At 38.3% G+C, this 14,985-nt stretch overlaps 1 protein-coding gene across 6 annotated transcripts in view; it reads right to left on the bottom strand.

The window, feature by feature from the left end:
• The window catches only part of LOC108114094 (RNA-binding protein Musashi homolog Rbp6), a 172,111-nt gene extending 158,316 nt beyond the window's left edge, over positions 1-13,795 (bottom strand). For 3 of the 6 annotated variants that reach the window (XR_001772735.1, XM_017224851.2, XM_017224852.2), the window contains exons 1-2: positions 13,669-13,789; positions 10,729-11,444 (exon numbers count right to left, since the gene is read on the bottom strand). Coding sequence is in view for 5 of the 6 variants with exons in the window: in XM_017224851.2 (XP_017080340.1) it covers positions 10,729-10,820 (92 nt within the window). In the remaining variant the exon portion in view is untranslated. Of the gene's footprint in view, positions 1-10,728; positions 11,445-13,403 lie in introns of all 6 variants that reach the window. The other 3 variants (XM_017224850.1, XM_017224847.1, XM_017224849.1) reach the window with 3 other exon arrangements.
• Positions 13,796-14,985: the final 1,190 nt, after the last annotated feature.

The following is a 14,985-nucleotide window of genomic DNA, read 5'->3' as shown; positions in this document are numbered from 1 at the left end:
AAGTGATTGAAAATATTTTTGGCTTAAAAAATTAACTTTAGACATTATTTTTTAATGAGTTTTTCTAGTTGCATAAGAATACTCTTTAATTTTTCAATGGTTTTGCAGTGTGGTTGCTTAGCGCCCGCCCGTGCCCTTGCCCGTTTCCCGGACCCAGTTCCCGTTCCTGGCTTGGCTAGCTCAGTTTGGGTTTACCCTGGGCCTGGCCTGGGCTTTATACTTGGCGCCCGCCGCTGATTCTGATTCTGCCTCAGCCTCTGTCTCTGTTTCTCCCTCTGCCGCAGTTGCAGTCGCAGTCACCGCTCGCTTTGCCGCTTGTTTGCCATTCAAAATCCGTTCAGACTTTGTATGCACATCAAGTGTTGCCCTCTCGCTTGTGCATTACATTTGCATATAATACTATCTCTCTCTGTTCTAAAGAAAGCCGCCTCCTGCCGCCACGCCCCCCTAGTTATCCCATCCCATCATCTTTTCTCTCTGTGCACTAGTTGACGTTTTCTATTGTGGCTTCATTGTTGAATAGAAAAATGTGCAAAATAGTAACGAAAAAAAAAGAAAATAGCAAAACAGCTACCCCTGCTCTCCTTTCATCTGCCCTTCTTTTCCCTTTCCCTTCCCTAACCCCTCTTCATGCCACACGCATGCCTCTTGTTCGGCTTACAACTCCCCTAAAACTTCCCTTCCCCTGACTACAGAGAGAGAAATTGTCATTGTTAATTTGTTATATGTATAAATGCACTTTAATATGAAACAGAAAGCTTAAGAAATGTTGTCTTTCGGTAGTGTTTGAATTACTAATATAATATAAGGAGAATATGGTGTATCCTTAAAATATGTATCGTTTCTAAAAACTTCCATATTTTACTCTAAATTTTAAATAAAATGGTAAAGCAGATGCAAATTTACCTTTCGTTTAGAAAGATCAACCTGAATATATCAAAAATCAGATTGCAGAAAGCACTTTCATGCTACTCTTAAGTTTAAGAGTGTTAAGAAGTTTGCAGATATTTAAACTTATAAAGAATCGTTTTTTAAGGATTAAAAATGAATATTATTTTTATAGTCAAAATTCTTAAGCCAAACTATCTTTCCCAGTGCATCCCCATCATCATCATCTCCGCTGCGTGGACTTGCCGCTTACATGGAAATAAAAGTGCAGATCTTGTAACTTTAGTAATTTTTCACATGACAAATTATGTGAGCAGCGACAAAGCGGGAAGTGGGTGGTGGCATGGGGTGACAGGAGTGCCATGGCAGATGGGCGAGGGGTGCATGTCGAGAGGCCAACAAAGGGGCATATATGAAGATACACACACCCATACAAAGGCATTCTCACAGATACTGGATGAGGGTAGGGCGGCAGAGGGAAGAGAGTCTATCCAAAAGGTGCCGAGTTGTGGCATTTTGAAAGCGGACAGTCCGCATTATGCAACAATGTGGCGCCCAGCAGTGAGACTATTAAATTAAGTAACATTAAAGATGCGGTTCTTGAATTTTGCGGCTTAATAGCTCATAAATCTGTCATAAAGTCCCACATTTGAATAGCCACAGTATTTAGTTGTTACTTGTGTTTGTATTTTATTCGGCCATAATAGTTTGTGTTTGTGGAGAAAGGGGAGAAAGTTTGTGGCTAAAACATAACAGAAGTTATTAGAAATATTTGGAAATTAATAATTAAGGCACGAAACTAAAAATATTTGTATTAAGATTTAGTTTAAATTAGTTTTAAATTGTCGATGATAACAGAAAGAAACGAATAACCCACAGTCTTAAAGCTGTCTGAAGATATTCCAACATAGCGTTGTTAGCTAATATATTCTTTATTAGAAAATATATTTGCTATCTTAACATTATTTTAAATTTTAAGTAGAAATAAGCGGCTAATAAACTGTTTACCCATGCACTTTTTTGTTTACTAAATATCCTGACTTAGAGTAGCGAAGATAGGACAGTTTTAAGGTTGTTTATTTTAAGGTTGTTAACCCTTTTAATTGCCTTAACAATAATAGTAACAATTTCGGAAGCAAGAGCACTTTTCAACAATTTTTTACTTAAAGTCATTATAAAATTAAATCTCTTTTCTACTTATTTTTAATTTATTTTATATTTTTACAGCCATTAAATAACCTCGTCAGTTCCTCCTCTGAGAAATAAATAAAAAAAAATCTATTTAATTCCTTCCCTTTGCAAAGTCCTGCTAAAACTCCTGGAAAAGCACTCAATCCTTTAATTCATAAATACCTGCCGCACTTTGCAGACAACAATAAGCAACTGCCCGACATTCTCAACAACCCGTAATAGTTTTAACCTTTTATAAAACGATTTATCCAAGACTGCTTAGACCCGGACTCCAAACCAATGCGCACATTTCATTATTCACCCCCTGACCCCACCAGCACCTCCTCCAATCCTAGTCTGCAATGTATGAAGGAGTATCTGGGAGAACCAGAAAAACCTCTGGACAATTTGACTCCCGCAAAGCCCAAAAGCAACAGCAGCGGCGGCGACAACCACTGGGGCAGGGTAACAACAGCAAATCCCCATACACATCCCGATGATGACTATCATGTGCGGCTATCAACAACATCATCAAAATGCACCAACATCCAGCAGAAGCAGCAGCAGCGGGAAAGGCAACAAAAGGAATACGGGGAGGAACCACTGCAATTGCTTCGTGGTTACAACCTTTTCACTACGAGATCGAAGGGAGTGGTGGGGAAGGGGGATGGGAAAAGCGGAAAACGTTGGACACACAACTACGAGTAAAAACTAAAACGCATCGGGAAAAGCGACACTCCGCATATTCACACTGCTATGAAAAGTGTTTGGTAAATGTTTTTTATTCCTGTTTAAATTTCAACATAAAAGGTATTTAAAGTTGGTAAATCTGTTTCTTAGTTAAACTATCTTAAGTGTTAACATGAAATATTAATAGTTTTTATACAAATTTCTAAGAGTTTTATTTGACTTTTAAATATATTTCTTAATTTATTTTACAAGCCAAAAAGGTTTCCATTCACCACAATTTTTGGTAAGTGACTTTTTTAGGTCTGAAATATTGATAATGACTTTCAGTTAGAAGATTATTTAATTAACTTGATTGACATTGGCCATTATTAGTTTTAGCTTACAGAAACTTGCAAATCAAGAAATCTTAGTTAAATGAATTATATTTTATTGTGGCAGTTGCTGGCGTATTATAAATTGCTTTTAACTAAGTCTCAAACTAATTTAAACTTCTTTTGAGGAAAAACTGAAAGGTTCTAACCAAAAATCAAAACAATATTAACAGCATTTCAACATAATCTTTACTTAATAAAAATATTAAGATAAAATGTATTTCAATCCAATAGTTTTAGTCCAGAAGCCCATAACTACAATCATAGCTGGATTCTTTCTGTGCAGAATTACGTATACTTGACGCAATGCTAGAGAGCTATAGCCTTAGCTGGAACTCGAGCTGTAGAATTGTGAAAAGCTGGGCCAGCGCATAAATATGCTGCCGACAATTGTCTGAGACATTCGAAGGCACAGCCCATGGTGAGTGTGGTAGAGCAACAGGGGGTCCAGGGGGTTAGGAGGCCGCCAAACGGGGGGTTTCCCATAGTGGGTGACTCCGGCGTCGTTCATATGTGGGGAAGCCAGAACACGCAAAACAGAGCAGAAATATGTAGGCGAGAAAGGGAAGGAAAGGGGAGGGGTCTGAAAGCGGTAAGCGAACCTCAGACAAAGCCAGCCAACGGCGGCTAAAAATGTTGGCCAGGCGGAGGAAAATGTTTTATGTAGCACCCACTGAGAGATAGCCATGGGAGATGTGGACACAGTGGTAAAAATATATCAAGGACCTCTTTAAAAGTGATAAAAATTAAAGGATATTTAGAGTCTTAAAAGAAAGGGAAGCCTTGATAAGTTATATTTGTTAGGATGAATATTTAAAAAGTGATATAAAAGATAAAGTAAAACCGATTTATAAATTGAAAATTAGTTAAAGTTCTTAATAAAATAATTCAGATATAATCCTGTTAGGCTTAATAATATTTTTTAGGTTCAGTCAAAAAAGCATCCATTAATCATTACGAATGGAAAAAAGGGTAAATTAAATTTAATAATAAAGAAGCTCAAAGGATTATCCAAATATAAAATCAGTCAGGCTTAAGACTTAAACTTAAATAAAAAGGTTTTTAAAATGTTCAAAGCTTAAAATCTCTAGCTTAAAGAAAGTCGAAGAATTCATTTACAGCAATAAAAATGCACTGAAACCGATTTACATATTATTCCACTGCAGTATGTGTGCGCGGGTGGGTGAGTGTGTATGTGTGTGTGTGTGTTTGGGCGGGGTGTGCGTGTTGGCTGTGATAGTGTGCGTAATGCGAATGTGCACGAAAAAGCGTAATAGAAAAGAACTTTACAGTTGCATCGATTTAATCGTGCGGAAAGCTAAATATGAAGGAGGAAAAGACAGGAGGGCGAAAAGTGGAGAGGGAAAACTGAGTCTGGAGCATCGACGGAGGGGGACAGTGGCTGTGGGTCAGATATTGGGGCGGGGCGGGGCAGTGGCACAGCCTAAATTGGGATACGCTTCGTTCGGCTCGGCTCATTTAAAGCGATTCTACTGCTGCAAAACACAAACACAATTACCAGTACATGCAATTTATAATGAATTGCCAGCCAGGGGTGGAGGCGGAGAGAAGGGGCCAGGGGGTGGTGGTATAGAAAGGGGAGTGGCAGTGGGTAGGAGGCCGTAACCCGCTGCACTTTGCGGTTCAAAGGATGCATTGTGGCCCCGTCTGCGATACAGATAGCAAAACTTTTGCGCTGCCTTTCCTCCGTTCGTTCCACTGGGTTCTTCTTTCACATTTCTTTCTTCCCGTTTATCGTCTTATATTGCATAACATACGCCTGGTTTTAAAAAGGCGGCGGTGCCAGGGCAGGGGGCGTGGGTCGCCAAACAGGCGACCAATGTAATGTTTGCTACACTGGAGATAAAATCAGAAAAGACCTTAACGAGATGCAGATTGCTTAGGTTTTCACATCCCTAAGAAAATACGTTTTTCATGAATTTTTTTATAGATATTTTTGGTTAAATAATTGCAAATATTTTTATCTCAAAAGGAACCAAAAATTAAAATATTATTTTTATAAAAATTTGAAATCAAGATAGTTTTATTTTGAGATTTTTAGTAAAATCGTATAAAACCTTCGTAAAATCTACAAACTTTTTATCAACAGTCTTTAAGCTAGTAAAAAAGAAAAAAAACCAACAAGTTTTCATATAATAATAATTTCAACGAAAAAACTGAAAGATTTTTCCCACTGCATACACCTATCACTCCTCCCACTAAACTCATTTTCTAATGGCGGCTTATACTTCCTAACCGAAAAGAGTTTACGTTTTATTCCGCTGCCAAAAGTTATGACTGCATTTAGCAGAGGGAAAACTTTCTTAGCTTAGCCTTGCATTGATTTCAAAAGAGAGAAAATATATGTACATTGGTACATTGATGGTGCTCCGTGGGAGAGTGGGGAAATGTACTTTTAGGCCAAGTATTGTGCTCGAAGCCAACCCCACAGCCCGCCCACTTCCGCAAGTCACTCCATTTTAATCGAACTGTTTACTTAAAAGTGCAACTAAAGCAAATGAAAAGTTTCTTATACGGCGTGTCAGACTCCGAGAAGATTGTAAATTGAATTTTGATAATGTCAATCGCGGGCCGGCACAAAAGTTTTTGCCATTCTTGCGGTTTAAGTGGACCTCTTACTTATATCTCTTTCTATATATATATATATATATATATCTGGCAGACATTATCCACCCACAAATGCCATAACAACTTACTGCTTCTGCGAACAATAGGCCAATTTACATATGCTCAGTGCTGGAACATAAGCCCAAGCACAACTCACCCGCAAACAAACATTTAAGTCCCATTGAGAGCCAATAACTCGCAATTTGTTAACATATTTAAAACACTTCATTGGCAGCAAAAGGACAACTGTTGACTTTTCACAAGGATAAACGATCGCCAGGAATTGTGGGATAAACAACGGAGTGTAAGCTATAGTTTATATTCTTACTTAATTGCTTTATTATGTTTCTTAATTTTTAACTTTTTTTTTATTTTGACAGAACTTTATAACAAGTGGCTTTTTAAGATTAATAATTTGACATTTTTGTGAGAACTATTTAGATTTATGAACCATTGTTGTCATTCATATATCCAAATTTAGTTAAATTTTAAATCATCTCTCTGAGTAAATTATTTCAGCATGAGTGTTTCGGCCGTAAAATAATATTCGCCTGGGAGAGATGCTAACCAACAAAGCTGGCACTTTGAGCTAATGGCTGTCCTAGAGTCAAATTGCCGCAGGCCTCATTATGCATACAAAATGGAAGCTTATTGGCCGGACGGACGAGCAGCCGTTCAGCGGGCAAACATACGGCGTACGGAGCACAGAGCACGGACTACGGGACAATGACAGTTGCGTTTACGTTACGGACAACAAACAAACAAACAAACAAAACTACGGGCAATATGAAAGTGCGCATACAACGACACAAAATCATTTGAAAGCAATTATATCAGACAAACACGGTGATGGCAGTGATGGTAGTGGTGGCACTGGGAATGGGTCAGTCCGTGCTCAAAGCACGGCGTACAATGAATCAATTTACGGTACGTAACAAAGCCGCAATTACAAGCGCCGGGAGAGCGACAGAGACAGGGACTAGAAACAAAACGACAATTATGAAAAGAGCAGCGAGTGCAATTGCAATTGCCATTGCAATCGGAATCGGCAGCGGCATCGTCATCGGCAACGGCAACGGCAACAGCAATCGCAATTCCACTGACAGTCGTCTGTCGATGCGATGCACAATTTTTGGGGCCACGTTAAATGAGGCAGGGGCCTGGACCAATTTTTTGTTTGCATATTTCTTGCCTTCTGCCGCTGGCTCCGCCACTAGCTATGGCCTTTCCTCCACTTGGTGTCCACGTCCGCGTGTCGTTTCTGTTCTAATGGATAATTGTCGGACTCGCATGCCGATGAGAGGCATTCTTGAGCGGATCGAGAGGGTAGCGGTGGCGGGATTAGCGATGCGAAGGTGTGGGAGCCACCCAAAAGGCGCACTTGTTGATTCTGCACGGGGTCAAACCCCGCTGATGGTTCAGGAAAAACTCTTTCCTATAGTCATTGGGGTGGAGTTTCAGCTAATTAGCTTGGGATTAATGTTTCTCAGAATAGTTCTGGGCAGAATTATACATTTTTGAAATGACTCATTGCGGAACTTATCTCTACGAGATTAGCTTTATAAATTATAACTACCAATAAAGCCATTAACTAACTTAAAATACTAACTAAATTGGAAGATATATCAAAAACAAAACCCAAATTTATTCTAATCAGCAAACTATAATTACTTTTAAAAATAATTTTAAGCCACTTAATTTCAAGTTGATAAAATACAACTGAGGATAAGATTATAATATTACCAACAAGTCAGAACTCAATTATGGAGTCTTTAAAATTGTGCAAATAATATCTATAGATTGAGATTCATTACAACATTTCCTTTCAAAAGAGTCATAAAAATGCAATCAAAAATGGTCTAAGAAAAGCCTTCTCTATGAGTTGAATGCATAAGATTATTAAGAACTGCTTATGAAAAAGTTAAAGGAAACTTATCTAACATTTGATAGACTCCATCCTAAGCTGAAATAAACAAGGTATCACGAAGATCGATCACTCTACAAAGCGATCTCTCTCGCTCGATGTTTGCTGCATTTGCACTAAAAATACTTTGGCAAAGTGAATTGTATTAATAGCAGGGCATTTATTTAGTTATTTCAAAGTTTTGTGTGTTGTTTTTTGGTTTTTGCTTTTCCGTTTGTTTTATTTTCATTTTCTTTCGCCTTTGTGTTTATTTACTTTGCTATTTTGCGCCGAGCAGGCAGCTCGTCTTCTTTTATTTTCTATTTTCCTTGGGCCCTTCAAAAGATTTTATAAAGTTTGCCAAAAGAGTGGGTGGCGAGGGGCGTCGTCAGCGCGCGGGTTGTGTGGTGGAAGGTGGGGAAAGGAGGAGCGGGCGGTAGCGTTCAAAATTACTGAGCCGTGGCGATCGCCGCGCCAGTCAACGAAACTGTGAATGGAATTGTATTCGCATGTTTCCAACGATATTCGCCAAGTTGCACAACCAAAATAGAGAAAGATACAGTGCCACAGATACCAGTGCACCACGGTGGCGGATGCATCTGTAGCTGTATCTGTGTTTGTATCTGGGCAGCGTCATCAAAAGGTATTTTGAATTAATTCAAGATTTATGCATTCAACATTCGCTAGGTGCCACATTTCCCATTCGCATCGCCACAAAACTTTTACCTAACTTCATGTTGCAATCAGTGATGGGAAAGGTATCGCATTTACTTAGTGGAGGGTACAAGGTGCAAAAGATAGATACTTTTTAGGGATAAAAGATACTCAAGATGTAAAATCTTACTTTGGATATGTTAAAAGTATTAATCCATCTAAGAAAATTTTCCAGAATTATCCAGAAAACAGAATAAAATCCTAGTAAAAATATCTTTTAATTAAAAAATATAATTGGAACACACTCTATGGTCTTAAACACTTCTCTAAATTATTAAAAACTCTTAAAATTTTTATTTCTCTCAAGTAAAAACTTCACTAGCATTAGGTACAACCACACTCCATCACCATCTGCATTTGCTTGAGTTGCACTAGCTGCTGGTGTTTCAGTTGCAGTTGCAGTTGTTGCACCTGCCAGCATCGTCGGAGCTCAGCGAGCAGCAGGTGATCCATTTCTTTTATCCGGTGGCCTCCGCTTTCCCGCCACAAGGAAAACTGATGGCAAGGGATTTGGAGGGAAAAAGGCAAGAGTCGACAGCCCAGCCCAGCCTATTTTTGCTTGCCGCGCTGTGTTGCAAGTTTGCCAAACTAATGCAAATAGACAAGATGAGCTGCAATCAGCTCCACCGCCTCGTCCCCTCCCCCATGTGGAGTGCTGAAATTCACTCGGGGTTATACAATTTGCAGCATTTCGATAATAGATATATTTATAACCGTACATCTTCGGGGATGTGTATGCATGAACTGCATAATTTATGGGCATTGCGTGTTCAATGGATTGCGACGGCTGTCCGTGCCATATGGTTGTACCTATGTCTTTTGCCTATATCTATCTTTTTTTTTCTATTTCGAGAGGGGATTTCTCTCTGGAAAACTTAAATGACAAAGGGTTTATCTGGTGGAAAGTGGCTTATAGCAGTTGTTCAGCCCTTCTCGGCGCTTCTCATGAAAGTTACTTCGTTAAGGCGGGCAAATGGAGCTTAATAAATATTACTAAATTAATATCTCTTTTTAACATTTAACACATTTAACTTTATAAACTTTCAAACTAAATAGCTTGCCAAATTATTTAATTTAAAATAATTTGCTTATCAGTTTGAAATTGCATTGAAATTTTGTCATAAAAACGCAGCAATTTATTTTTATTTAAAAAGATTATTAATTCATAAAAATAAACCAATATTTATCAAAATAGCTATAATTTATTTAGTTAGCACAATTTTAGGAAGTGACTCTAATTAGGTTAATGCTTTATTGGATAGTCATAGATATGTTTCACGTTATTAGAGTCTTTAAATAATTTTTAAATTTAAGTTTAGAACATTTTTGTTAGCTTTTCCAGTGTTTATCCTTAGCTACTATCGCAGTTATTTCCCTAAACATTCACACATAAACACCGACTATCCCCTTGATTGGCTCACTTTATGGGCTGCGTCAAAAGTCCAGCCAAACAGTACCTTCAATCAGTCTAGTTGGCTGCCAATCAGTGGATCATCATCCATTTGTTAGTCTGACTTTCTGACAGCCAAACGGCACACCGACCACCGAGAGCCCAACTGCCGACCGATGCAAATTATCAGCAATGCAGCTCGCAATTAATCTGCTGCATATGACACCGCAATCACAACTTAACCTATTTTGCCCCAGATATATGTATGTATGTGGTGGAATGCAAAGGGGGCTAAGAGGTAGGGGTGAAGGGTTTAAAATCGTACTGATTATAAACTGTAGCCGGAAGGATGAAAGCGAGCCGAGAGCCGTAACTGCATTGCACTAAAGCACTAAGCCGAATGGCTTTAATTGAATTTTGATGTCCTTGGCAAATTGTTTTCTAATTAGTTTCGCAGACTTGGATCCCCAGCTGGGCCGACGTCCATTTCTGGCCAGTTTTGGCCAGTTCCGGCCCTAGTTGACATAGAAAACTTTCTGTCAACAACTCTAACTGCCTTGACACCACTCCCCCAGGACACTCGCCAACGGCTACTCCCCACTCCATTCCCTTCCGGCGCCCTGAGCTTCAATAATGACAAACTTAAAACTTAAACAATTAATGCCACGTCCACGACCTCAAACTAAATAAAAAAGTTTATCTTTACTTTGGCACTTCGAAGTTTGTATGCCCTTTCGGAATATTGAGTAATCTTTCTTGAAAAACGGATGGAGTATCTTTTAAGGAATTTTAGGGATAAGGAGGAGTCTCTTAAAAGAAAAAATTAAGCTTCAAATTAAGGCTTTCTTTATTTCGGAAACTTGATCATGTATCAACTTGAAACCCCAGAAAACCCTTCAAAACTGCCTAAAATGCCTTCTCCCACTTTTCATCATTCTGAAAGGGTATCCCCGATATAATGCCCACACACTTACCCGGGATCATTGGGCACCTCCGATGGGGAGCAGGGTCCCAGCTCCACTTGCTGTTGTTGCTGCTGCTGCTGCTGCTCAATCTTGATGTCCATGTTGGGGGCTGTGGCTCGGGATTGAGATTGAATTGGAGCTGGAGCTAGTAGTTCAGAGCTGGGAGTTCGGAGTTCGGAGTTCAGATGCTGATGTGGTTTTCTGACTGTCTATTCTATAATTGTTGCTCCAACGCCTTCTTTCCGGGCATCGAGCGCTGCGAGGGAGGTCGAATGGTTCTGTGTGTTGCTGTGTTCTGGGTGTTATGTGTGTGGACGGGGGGATGCTGCTACTACGAGTTGGCTAACAAAGTGTTCCCTTAATCATTGGCCACGTTGGCTGCTAGTTGGCTATTCGATTGGCTTCCCGATTCCTTGATTTCCATTTGGCCAGGCTTTGGTTTTTCCGCTGATTTTTCACGGCTTTTCCTTTCCTTTGGTTTTTGTTTTATTTTTTATTTAGGTTTTTACTAATAATTTGGTTACATTGCACACTTTGAATCACATTTCTTGGTTGTTTTGGTTGCTTCGTTTTGCAGGCCACTTTTGGTTTTGTTTATAACTTTGTATTTTGTATTTGTTTTTATTTTTTATTTGGTATTTAGACTTTAAGTTTTAGAAACGTTGCGTTAACTTTGGTTGCTGGTTTCCCAATTGATTTAAAGGCAACATATTACTGCAAAAGATCTGTTTCGTTTTGTTTTCGGTTGTGTTTGGTAGAAATTAATTAAATTGCAATTTTAAACTTTGCCCGGGGAACTTTTGAAAAGGCAATTTCCCCCTTCGGCAACCGCCCCACCAGCTCTCTCTCTCCCCTTTTCTTCCTTCCATCCGCAGCTGCTGCAATAACACCCGCACTACCCCCTTTAAAATGCAATGATTCGCAACGAACAATCGTAAAATGCAAAAAAAGTGCAACCCATGAGGTGAAAAGCGAAAGAGAGAGGCAGGGAGGAAAACAGTGGAAAAGGTAGGTGAGAAACGGGCGGAAAAAGGGGCGGCACTGTGACGGCTGAGTGACAATTGGGATGCAGTACTTAGAGTGCAAAAAGATCTTTGTTTGAAATAAATTTGCCTCACTTTATATGGCATCAGCCATCAAATTAATTTACCAAAATGAAAGCACCTTCTTAAGATTTTCAATCAAAAAACGAACGAAGAAGAAAAGTCGGGTGGTGGTGATGTCATGAAAATCCATCAAAATATTTAATAACAAAAACTTCCGTGTTATTGTGAGTAGTTCTTACTAAATTTATTGTCTTGCAAAAATAAAATAAAAATATGTTCAATTTTATTAAATGCCAAATGTTATTGCAAGGCTTAAATATATTAGTTAAGTCTAGAGAATATATTTTCTACTTTATTTATTTTCGTGTGAATTACTTTCAGATTTTTATTAATTTAAAATCCTTTAATAGTCAAACTTTTATAAACAAATTTTACATTTTAATATAATTTTTTTAAGTAAAAAAGTTAATTTTTTAAAAATTCTTAGAAACTATTTATATTCTGTGGAGGGAAAATCACGTAGAATTCGCCAAACTTTTTTTCAGTAATTCAAAAATTCAGGCATCCAAATTTTATGGCTTTGAACTTTTGTTGTTAATGCCATTATTTGCCGTTGCTTTCCCTCTGATTTTTTTTTGTTTTTCCTACATTTTGACTGCATTTTTTTTGCGTTTTCTGGGTTTAATACGCGCCTTGATCTTTCCCACACCCACAACAACAACAATAACAATAAAACACAACAACAAATAGTAGAGAAAGATAGAAACAGAGGGAGATAGACATAGAGAGACAGTGAGGGAGAGTGCGAAAGGGCAAGAAGAACATTGCATGCAGCGACTCCCTCAACAAAAACAAAAACAACAACAACAATATAATAACGCGCAGCATGCAAGCTTTCACAAACAGACACTCACACACACCAACGTACACCCACACAAGCGCACGCAGCGAACATGCACCGTTACAACGAGAGCAGAAGTTAACTGGCGGCAGCAACAAACACGTGACCCGACAATTGCGACAATTGGCAGCACAAAATAAAACAAAATAAACGACGAAACTAAAACCGAACTAAAATAAGACATGTGTGACCAGTGATCGACGACTGGGGGAGGTCTATTGATCGGTGATCGAAGTTACCGTACGATTGGGTGATCGGAAAAAGCTGTTTGCTAAAATCCTCTCTTTTGGGATAAATCAATCTTTTTTGATCGTTAAAATTATGAGTAAGAATTTTGGTTACATTTAAAACGAAAATATGGTATCACTTTTTTATTTATCCTATTGATTAAGGTCAAAAATATAATATATAATATATATATAATATAAAATAAAATTATTAGTTTATTTACTTTTGTGGAATATACCACAAAGATTTCTGTAAATAAGTTGTTTGCCATTATAAAATGAAATATAATGTCAAAAATATATAACCTAATAACTAAAAATATTAAATGAATCCTGAAAATCACTTATATTCACATCTCTCCCTCCCCACCCTAACGATCAAATATCAATATTGCCGTTATTTAGCCGGCCGGCAGCCATTTTGCAGGAAAGATCAACACAAAAGCAATGGCCCACGGGGCTGAGAGCGTGAGGAAGGGCGGCGGGCGAAAGAGAGGGTTGCGCTTTAACTCATTCTTCTTCTTCTTCAGTGGTTATTGTAGTTGCTTGCAATTAAAATCGAATGCCGCGCACTTATATTTGTTTTGCCTATATTTTCTTGTATTTTGTTTTATATTATATAATCGTCAAATTGCACTCCACACAGCCATCGAGGTAAACAAAATGCAAATGCCCTCCAACAGCAGGCAATTTTCCTCTTCTGCCTTTGGATATTTTAAATTGGTTGTATCTTGTAAGCGATTTGATAGTTGGTTTTGTGTTTAAATGCACGCACTTCACGGGCAAAACTTAGAAATCGGGCGACTCGAACAATATATCAAAATTGCAACGGAAAGTGCAACGGTGGCGTTCCGTTTTTCTCAGTGCGCGCACACGAACGCGACAACCAACAAGACGACACTGAGCGGCGAGACCCCAAAACCCAACTGACGGCCCCAAACGACCGGCGGCAGCGACGTCGACTGCACTGCTGCACTCTCTGCTGCTGGTGTTGTTTTTGTTGTAGTTGCTGCTGCCCCCACTAGAGCTTTGCGTTGACAGAGGCAGCAGCAGAGGTGGCGACTGCGGCAGTTGCACTATTTACCGGCTGCACATGGCGCATGTACTTCAGCATCACAGCTGATAAGTGATAAGCCGCAGCGAGAAAGAGAACCATTGGCAGCCGGCGAGAGTGGTAAAGAGTGGACAAGGAAAGTTCACTGAGAAAGCTTCACAAAGAGACCGGCCTTCTCTTAAACAAATAACAGCTTTTCAAAGTTTACACAGCGATAAATAATAGTATAAGTTAGAGCCTGTAAAGAAAGGATTATTTTATTTTAAAAGGGAAGCAATATTCCTTATGACTATTCTTCGTCGCGCTTACGTAAGTTTTACGAACCTTTTGATTTTAAGAAAAACTTTTATACCATATACAAAAGTAAGCAAAAATGTTTTTAATTAAAGAACCCGTTGGCCGTCTTTATAGTCTACTTTCTATATTCTGAAAGAAACCAGAGAGTGGTTTCTTTATTTAAAAAATTCTTCACCTTTGAGCTTAATGACATTTTAGTGAGCTCTTTTTTAAACTATCACTTGATTCTGACATGACGAAGACTTCGTTTACTTTCAAGAAGGCGACTACTATGTATATAAAAGTTAACAAACAAACTAAGACGTGTGATCTGACGAAGAAATATTTTGATAAGGGAGTTCAAAAGTTTGTCCCATAACTTAAAAAACAGCTAGAGTTGCCGAAAATTACATAAATACAGCAAAAAGTCTTTTAAGCACCAAAACTCCCCCAACCAAAATTTTTAAATGTACTACAAATTGGTGTTTATTTAAATAGGAGGAAAAGTTTGCAACACCATTTTTTTATAGCAAAAATTCTTTAAAGAACTTCTAAAGTAATATTGTTTAACTAATTCGAAAAATGTATGAAGTATTATCCTTAAATCTGTTAGCATATAACGTTACCATTTTTAATGAGAAAATTAAAGTATTTTGAATATTATTTTACTCTAATATATATTAAATTATCCATCAAATGTTTTATACAACGTCTATACAGTTTCTTGAAATTCAGAAAGATGGACAAAATGATTGTTATTGT

Source organism: Drosophila eugracilis, unplaced genomic scaffold, assembly GCF_018153835.1.
Source record: "Drosophila eugracilis isolate 14026-0451.02 unplaced genomic scaffold, ASM1815383v1 contig_2154, whole genome shotgun sequence".
In the NCBI taxonomy this organism is placed as follows: Eukaryota; Metazoa; Arthropoda; class Insecta; order Diptera; family Drosophilidae; genus Drosophila; species Drosophila eugracilis.
The sequence above is the reverse complement of the archived record's forward strand: the minus strand, read 5'-3'. Positions and strand labels throughout refer to the sequence as shown.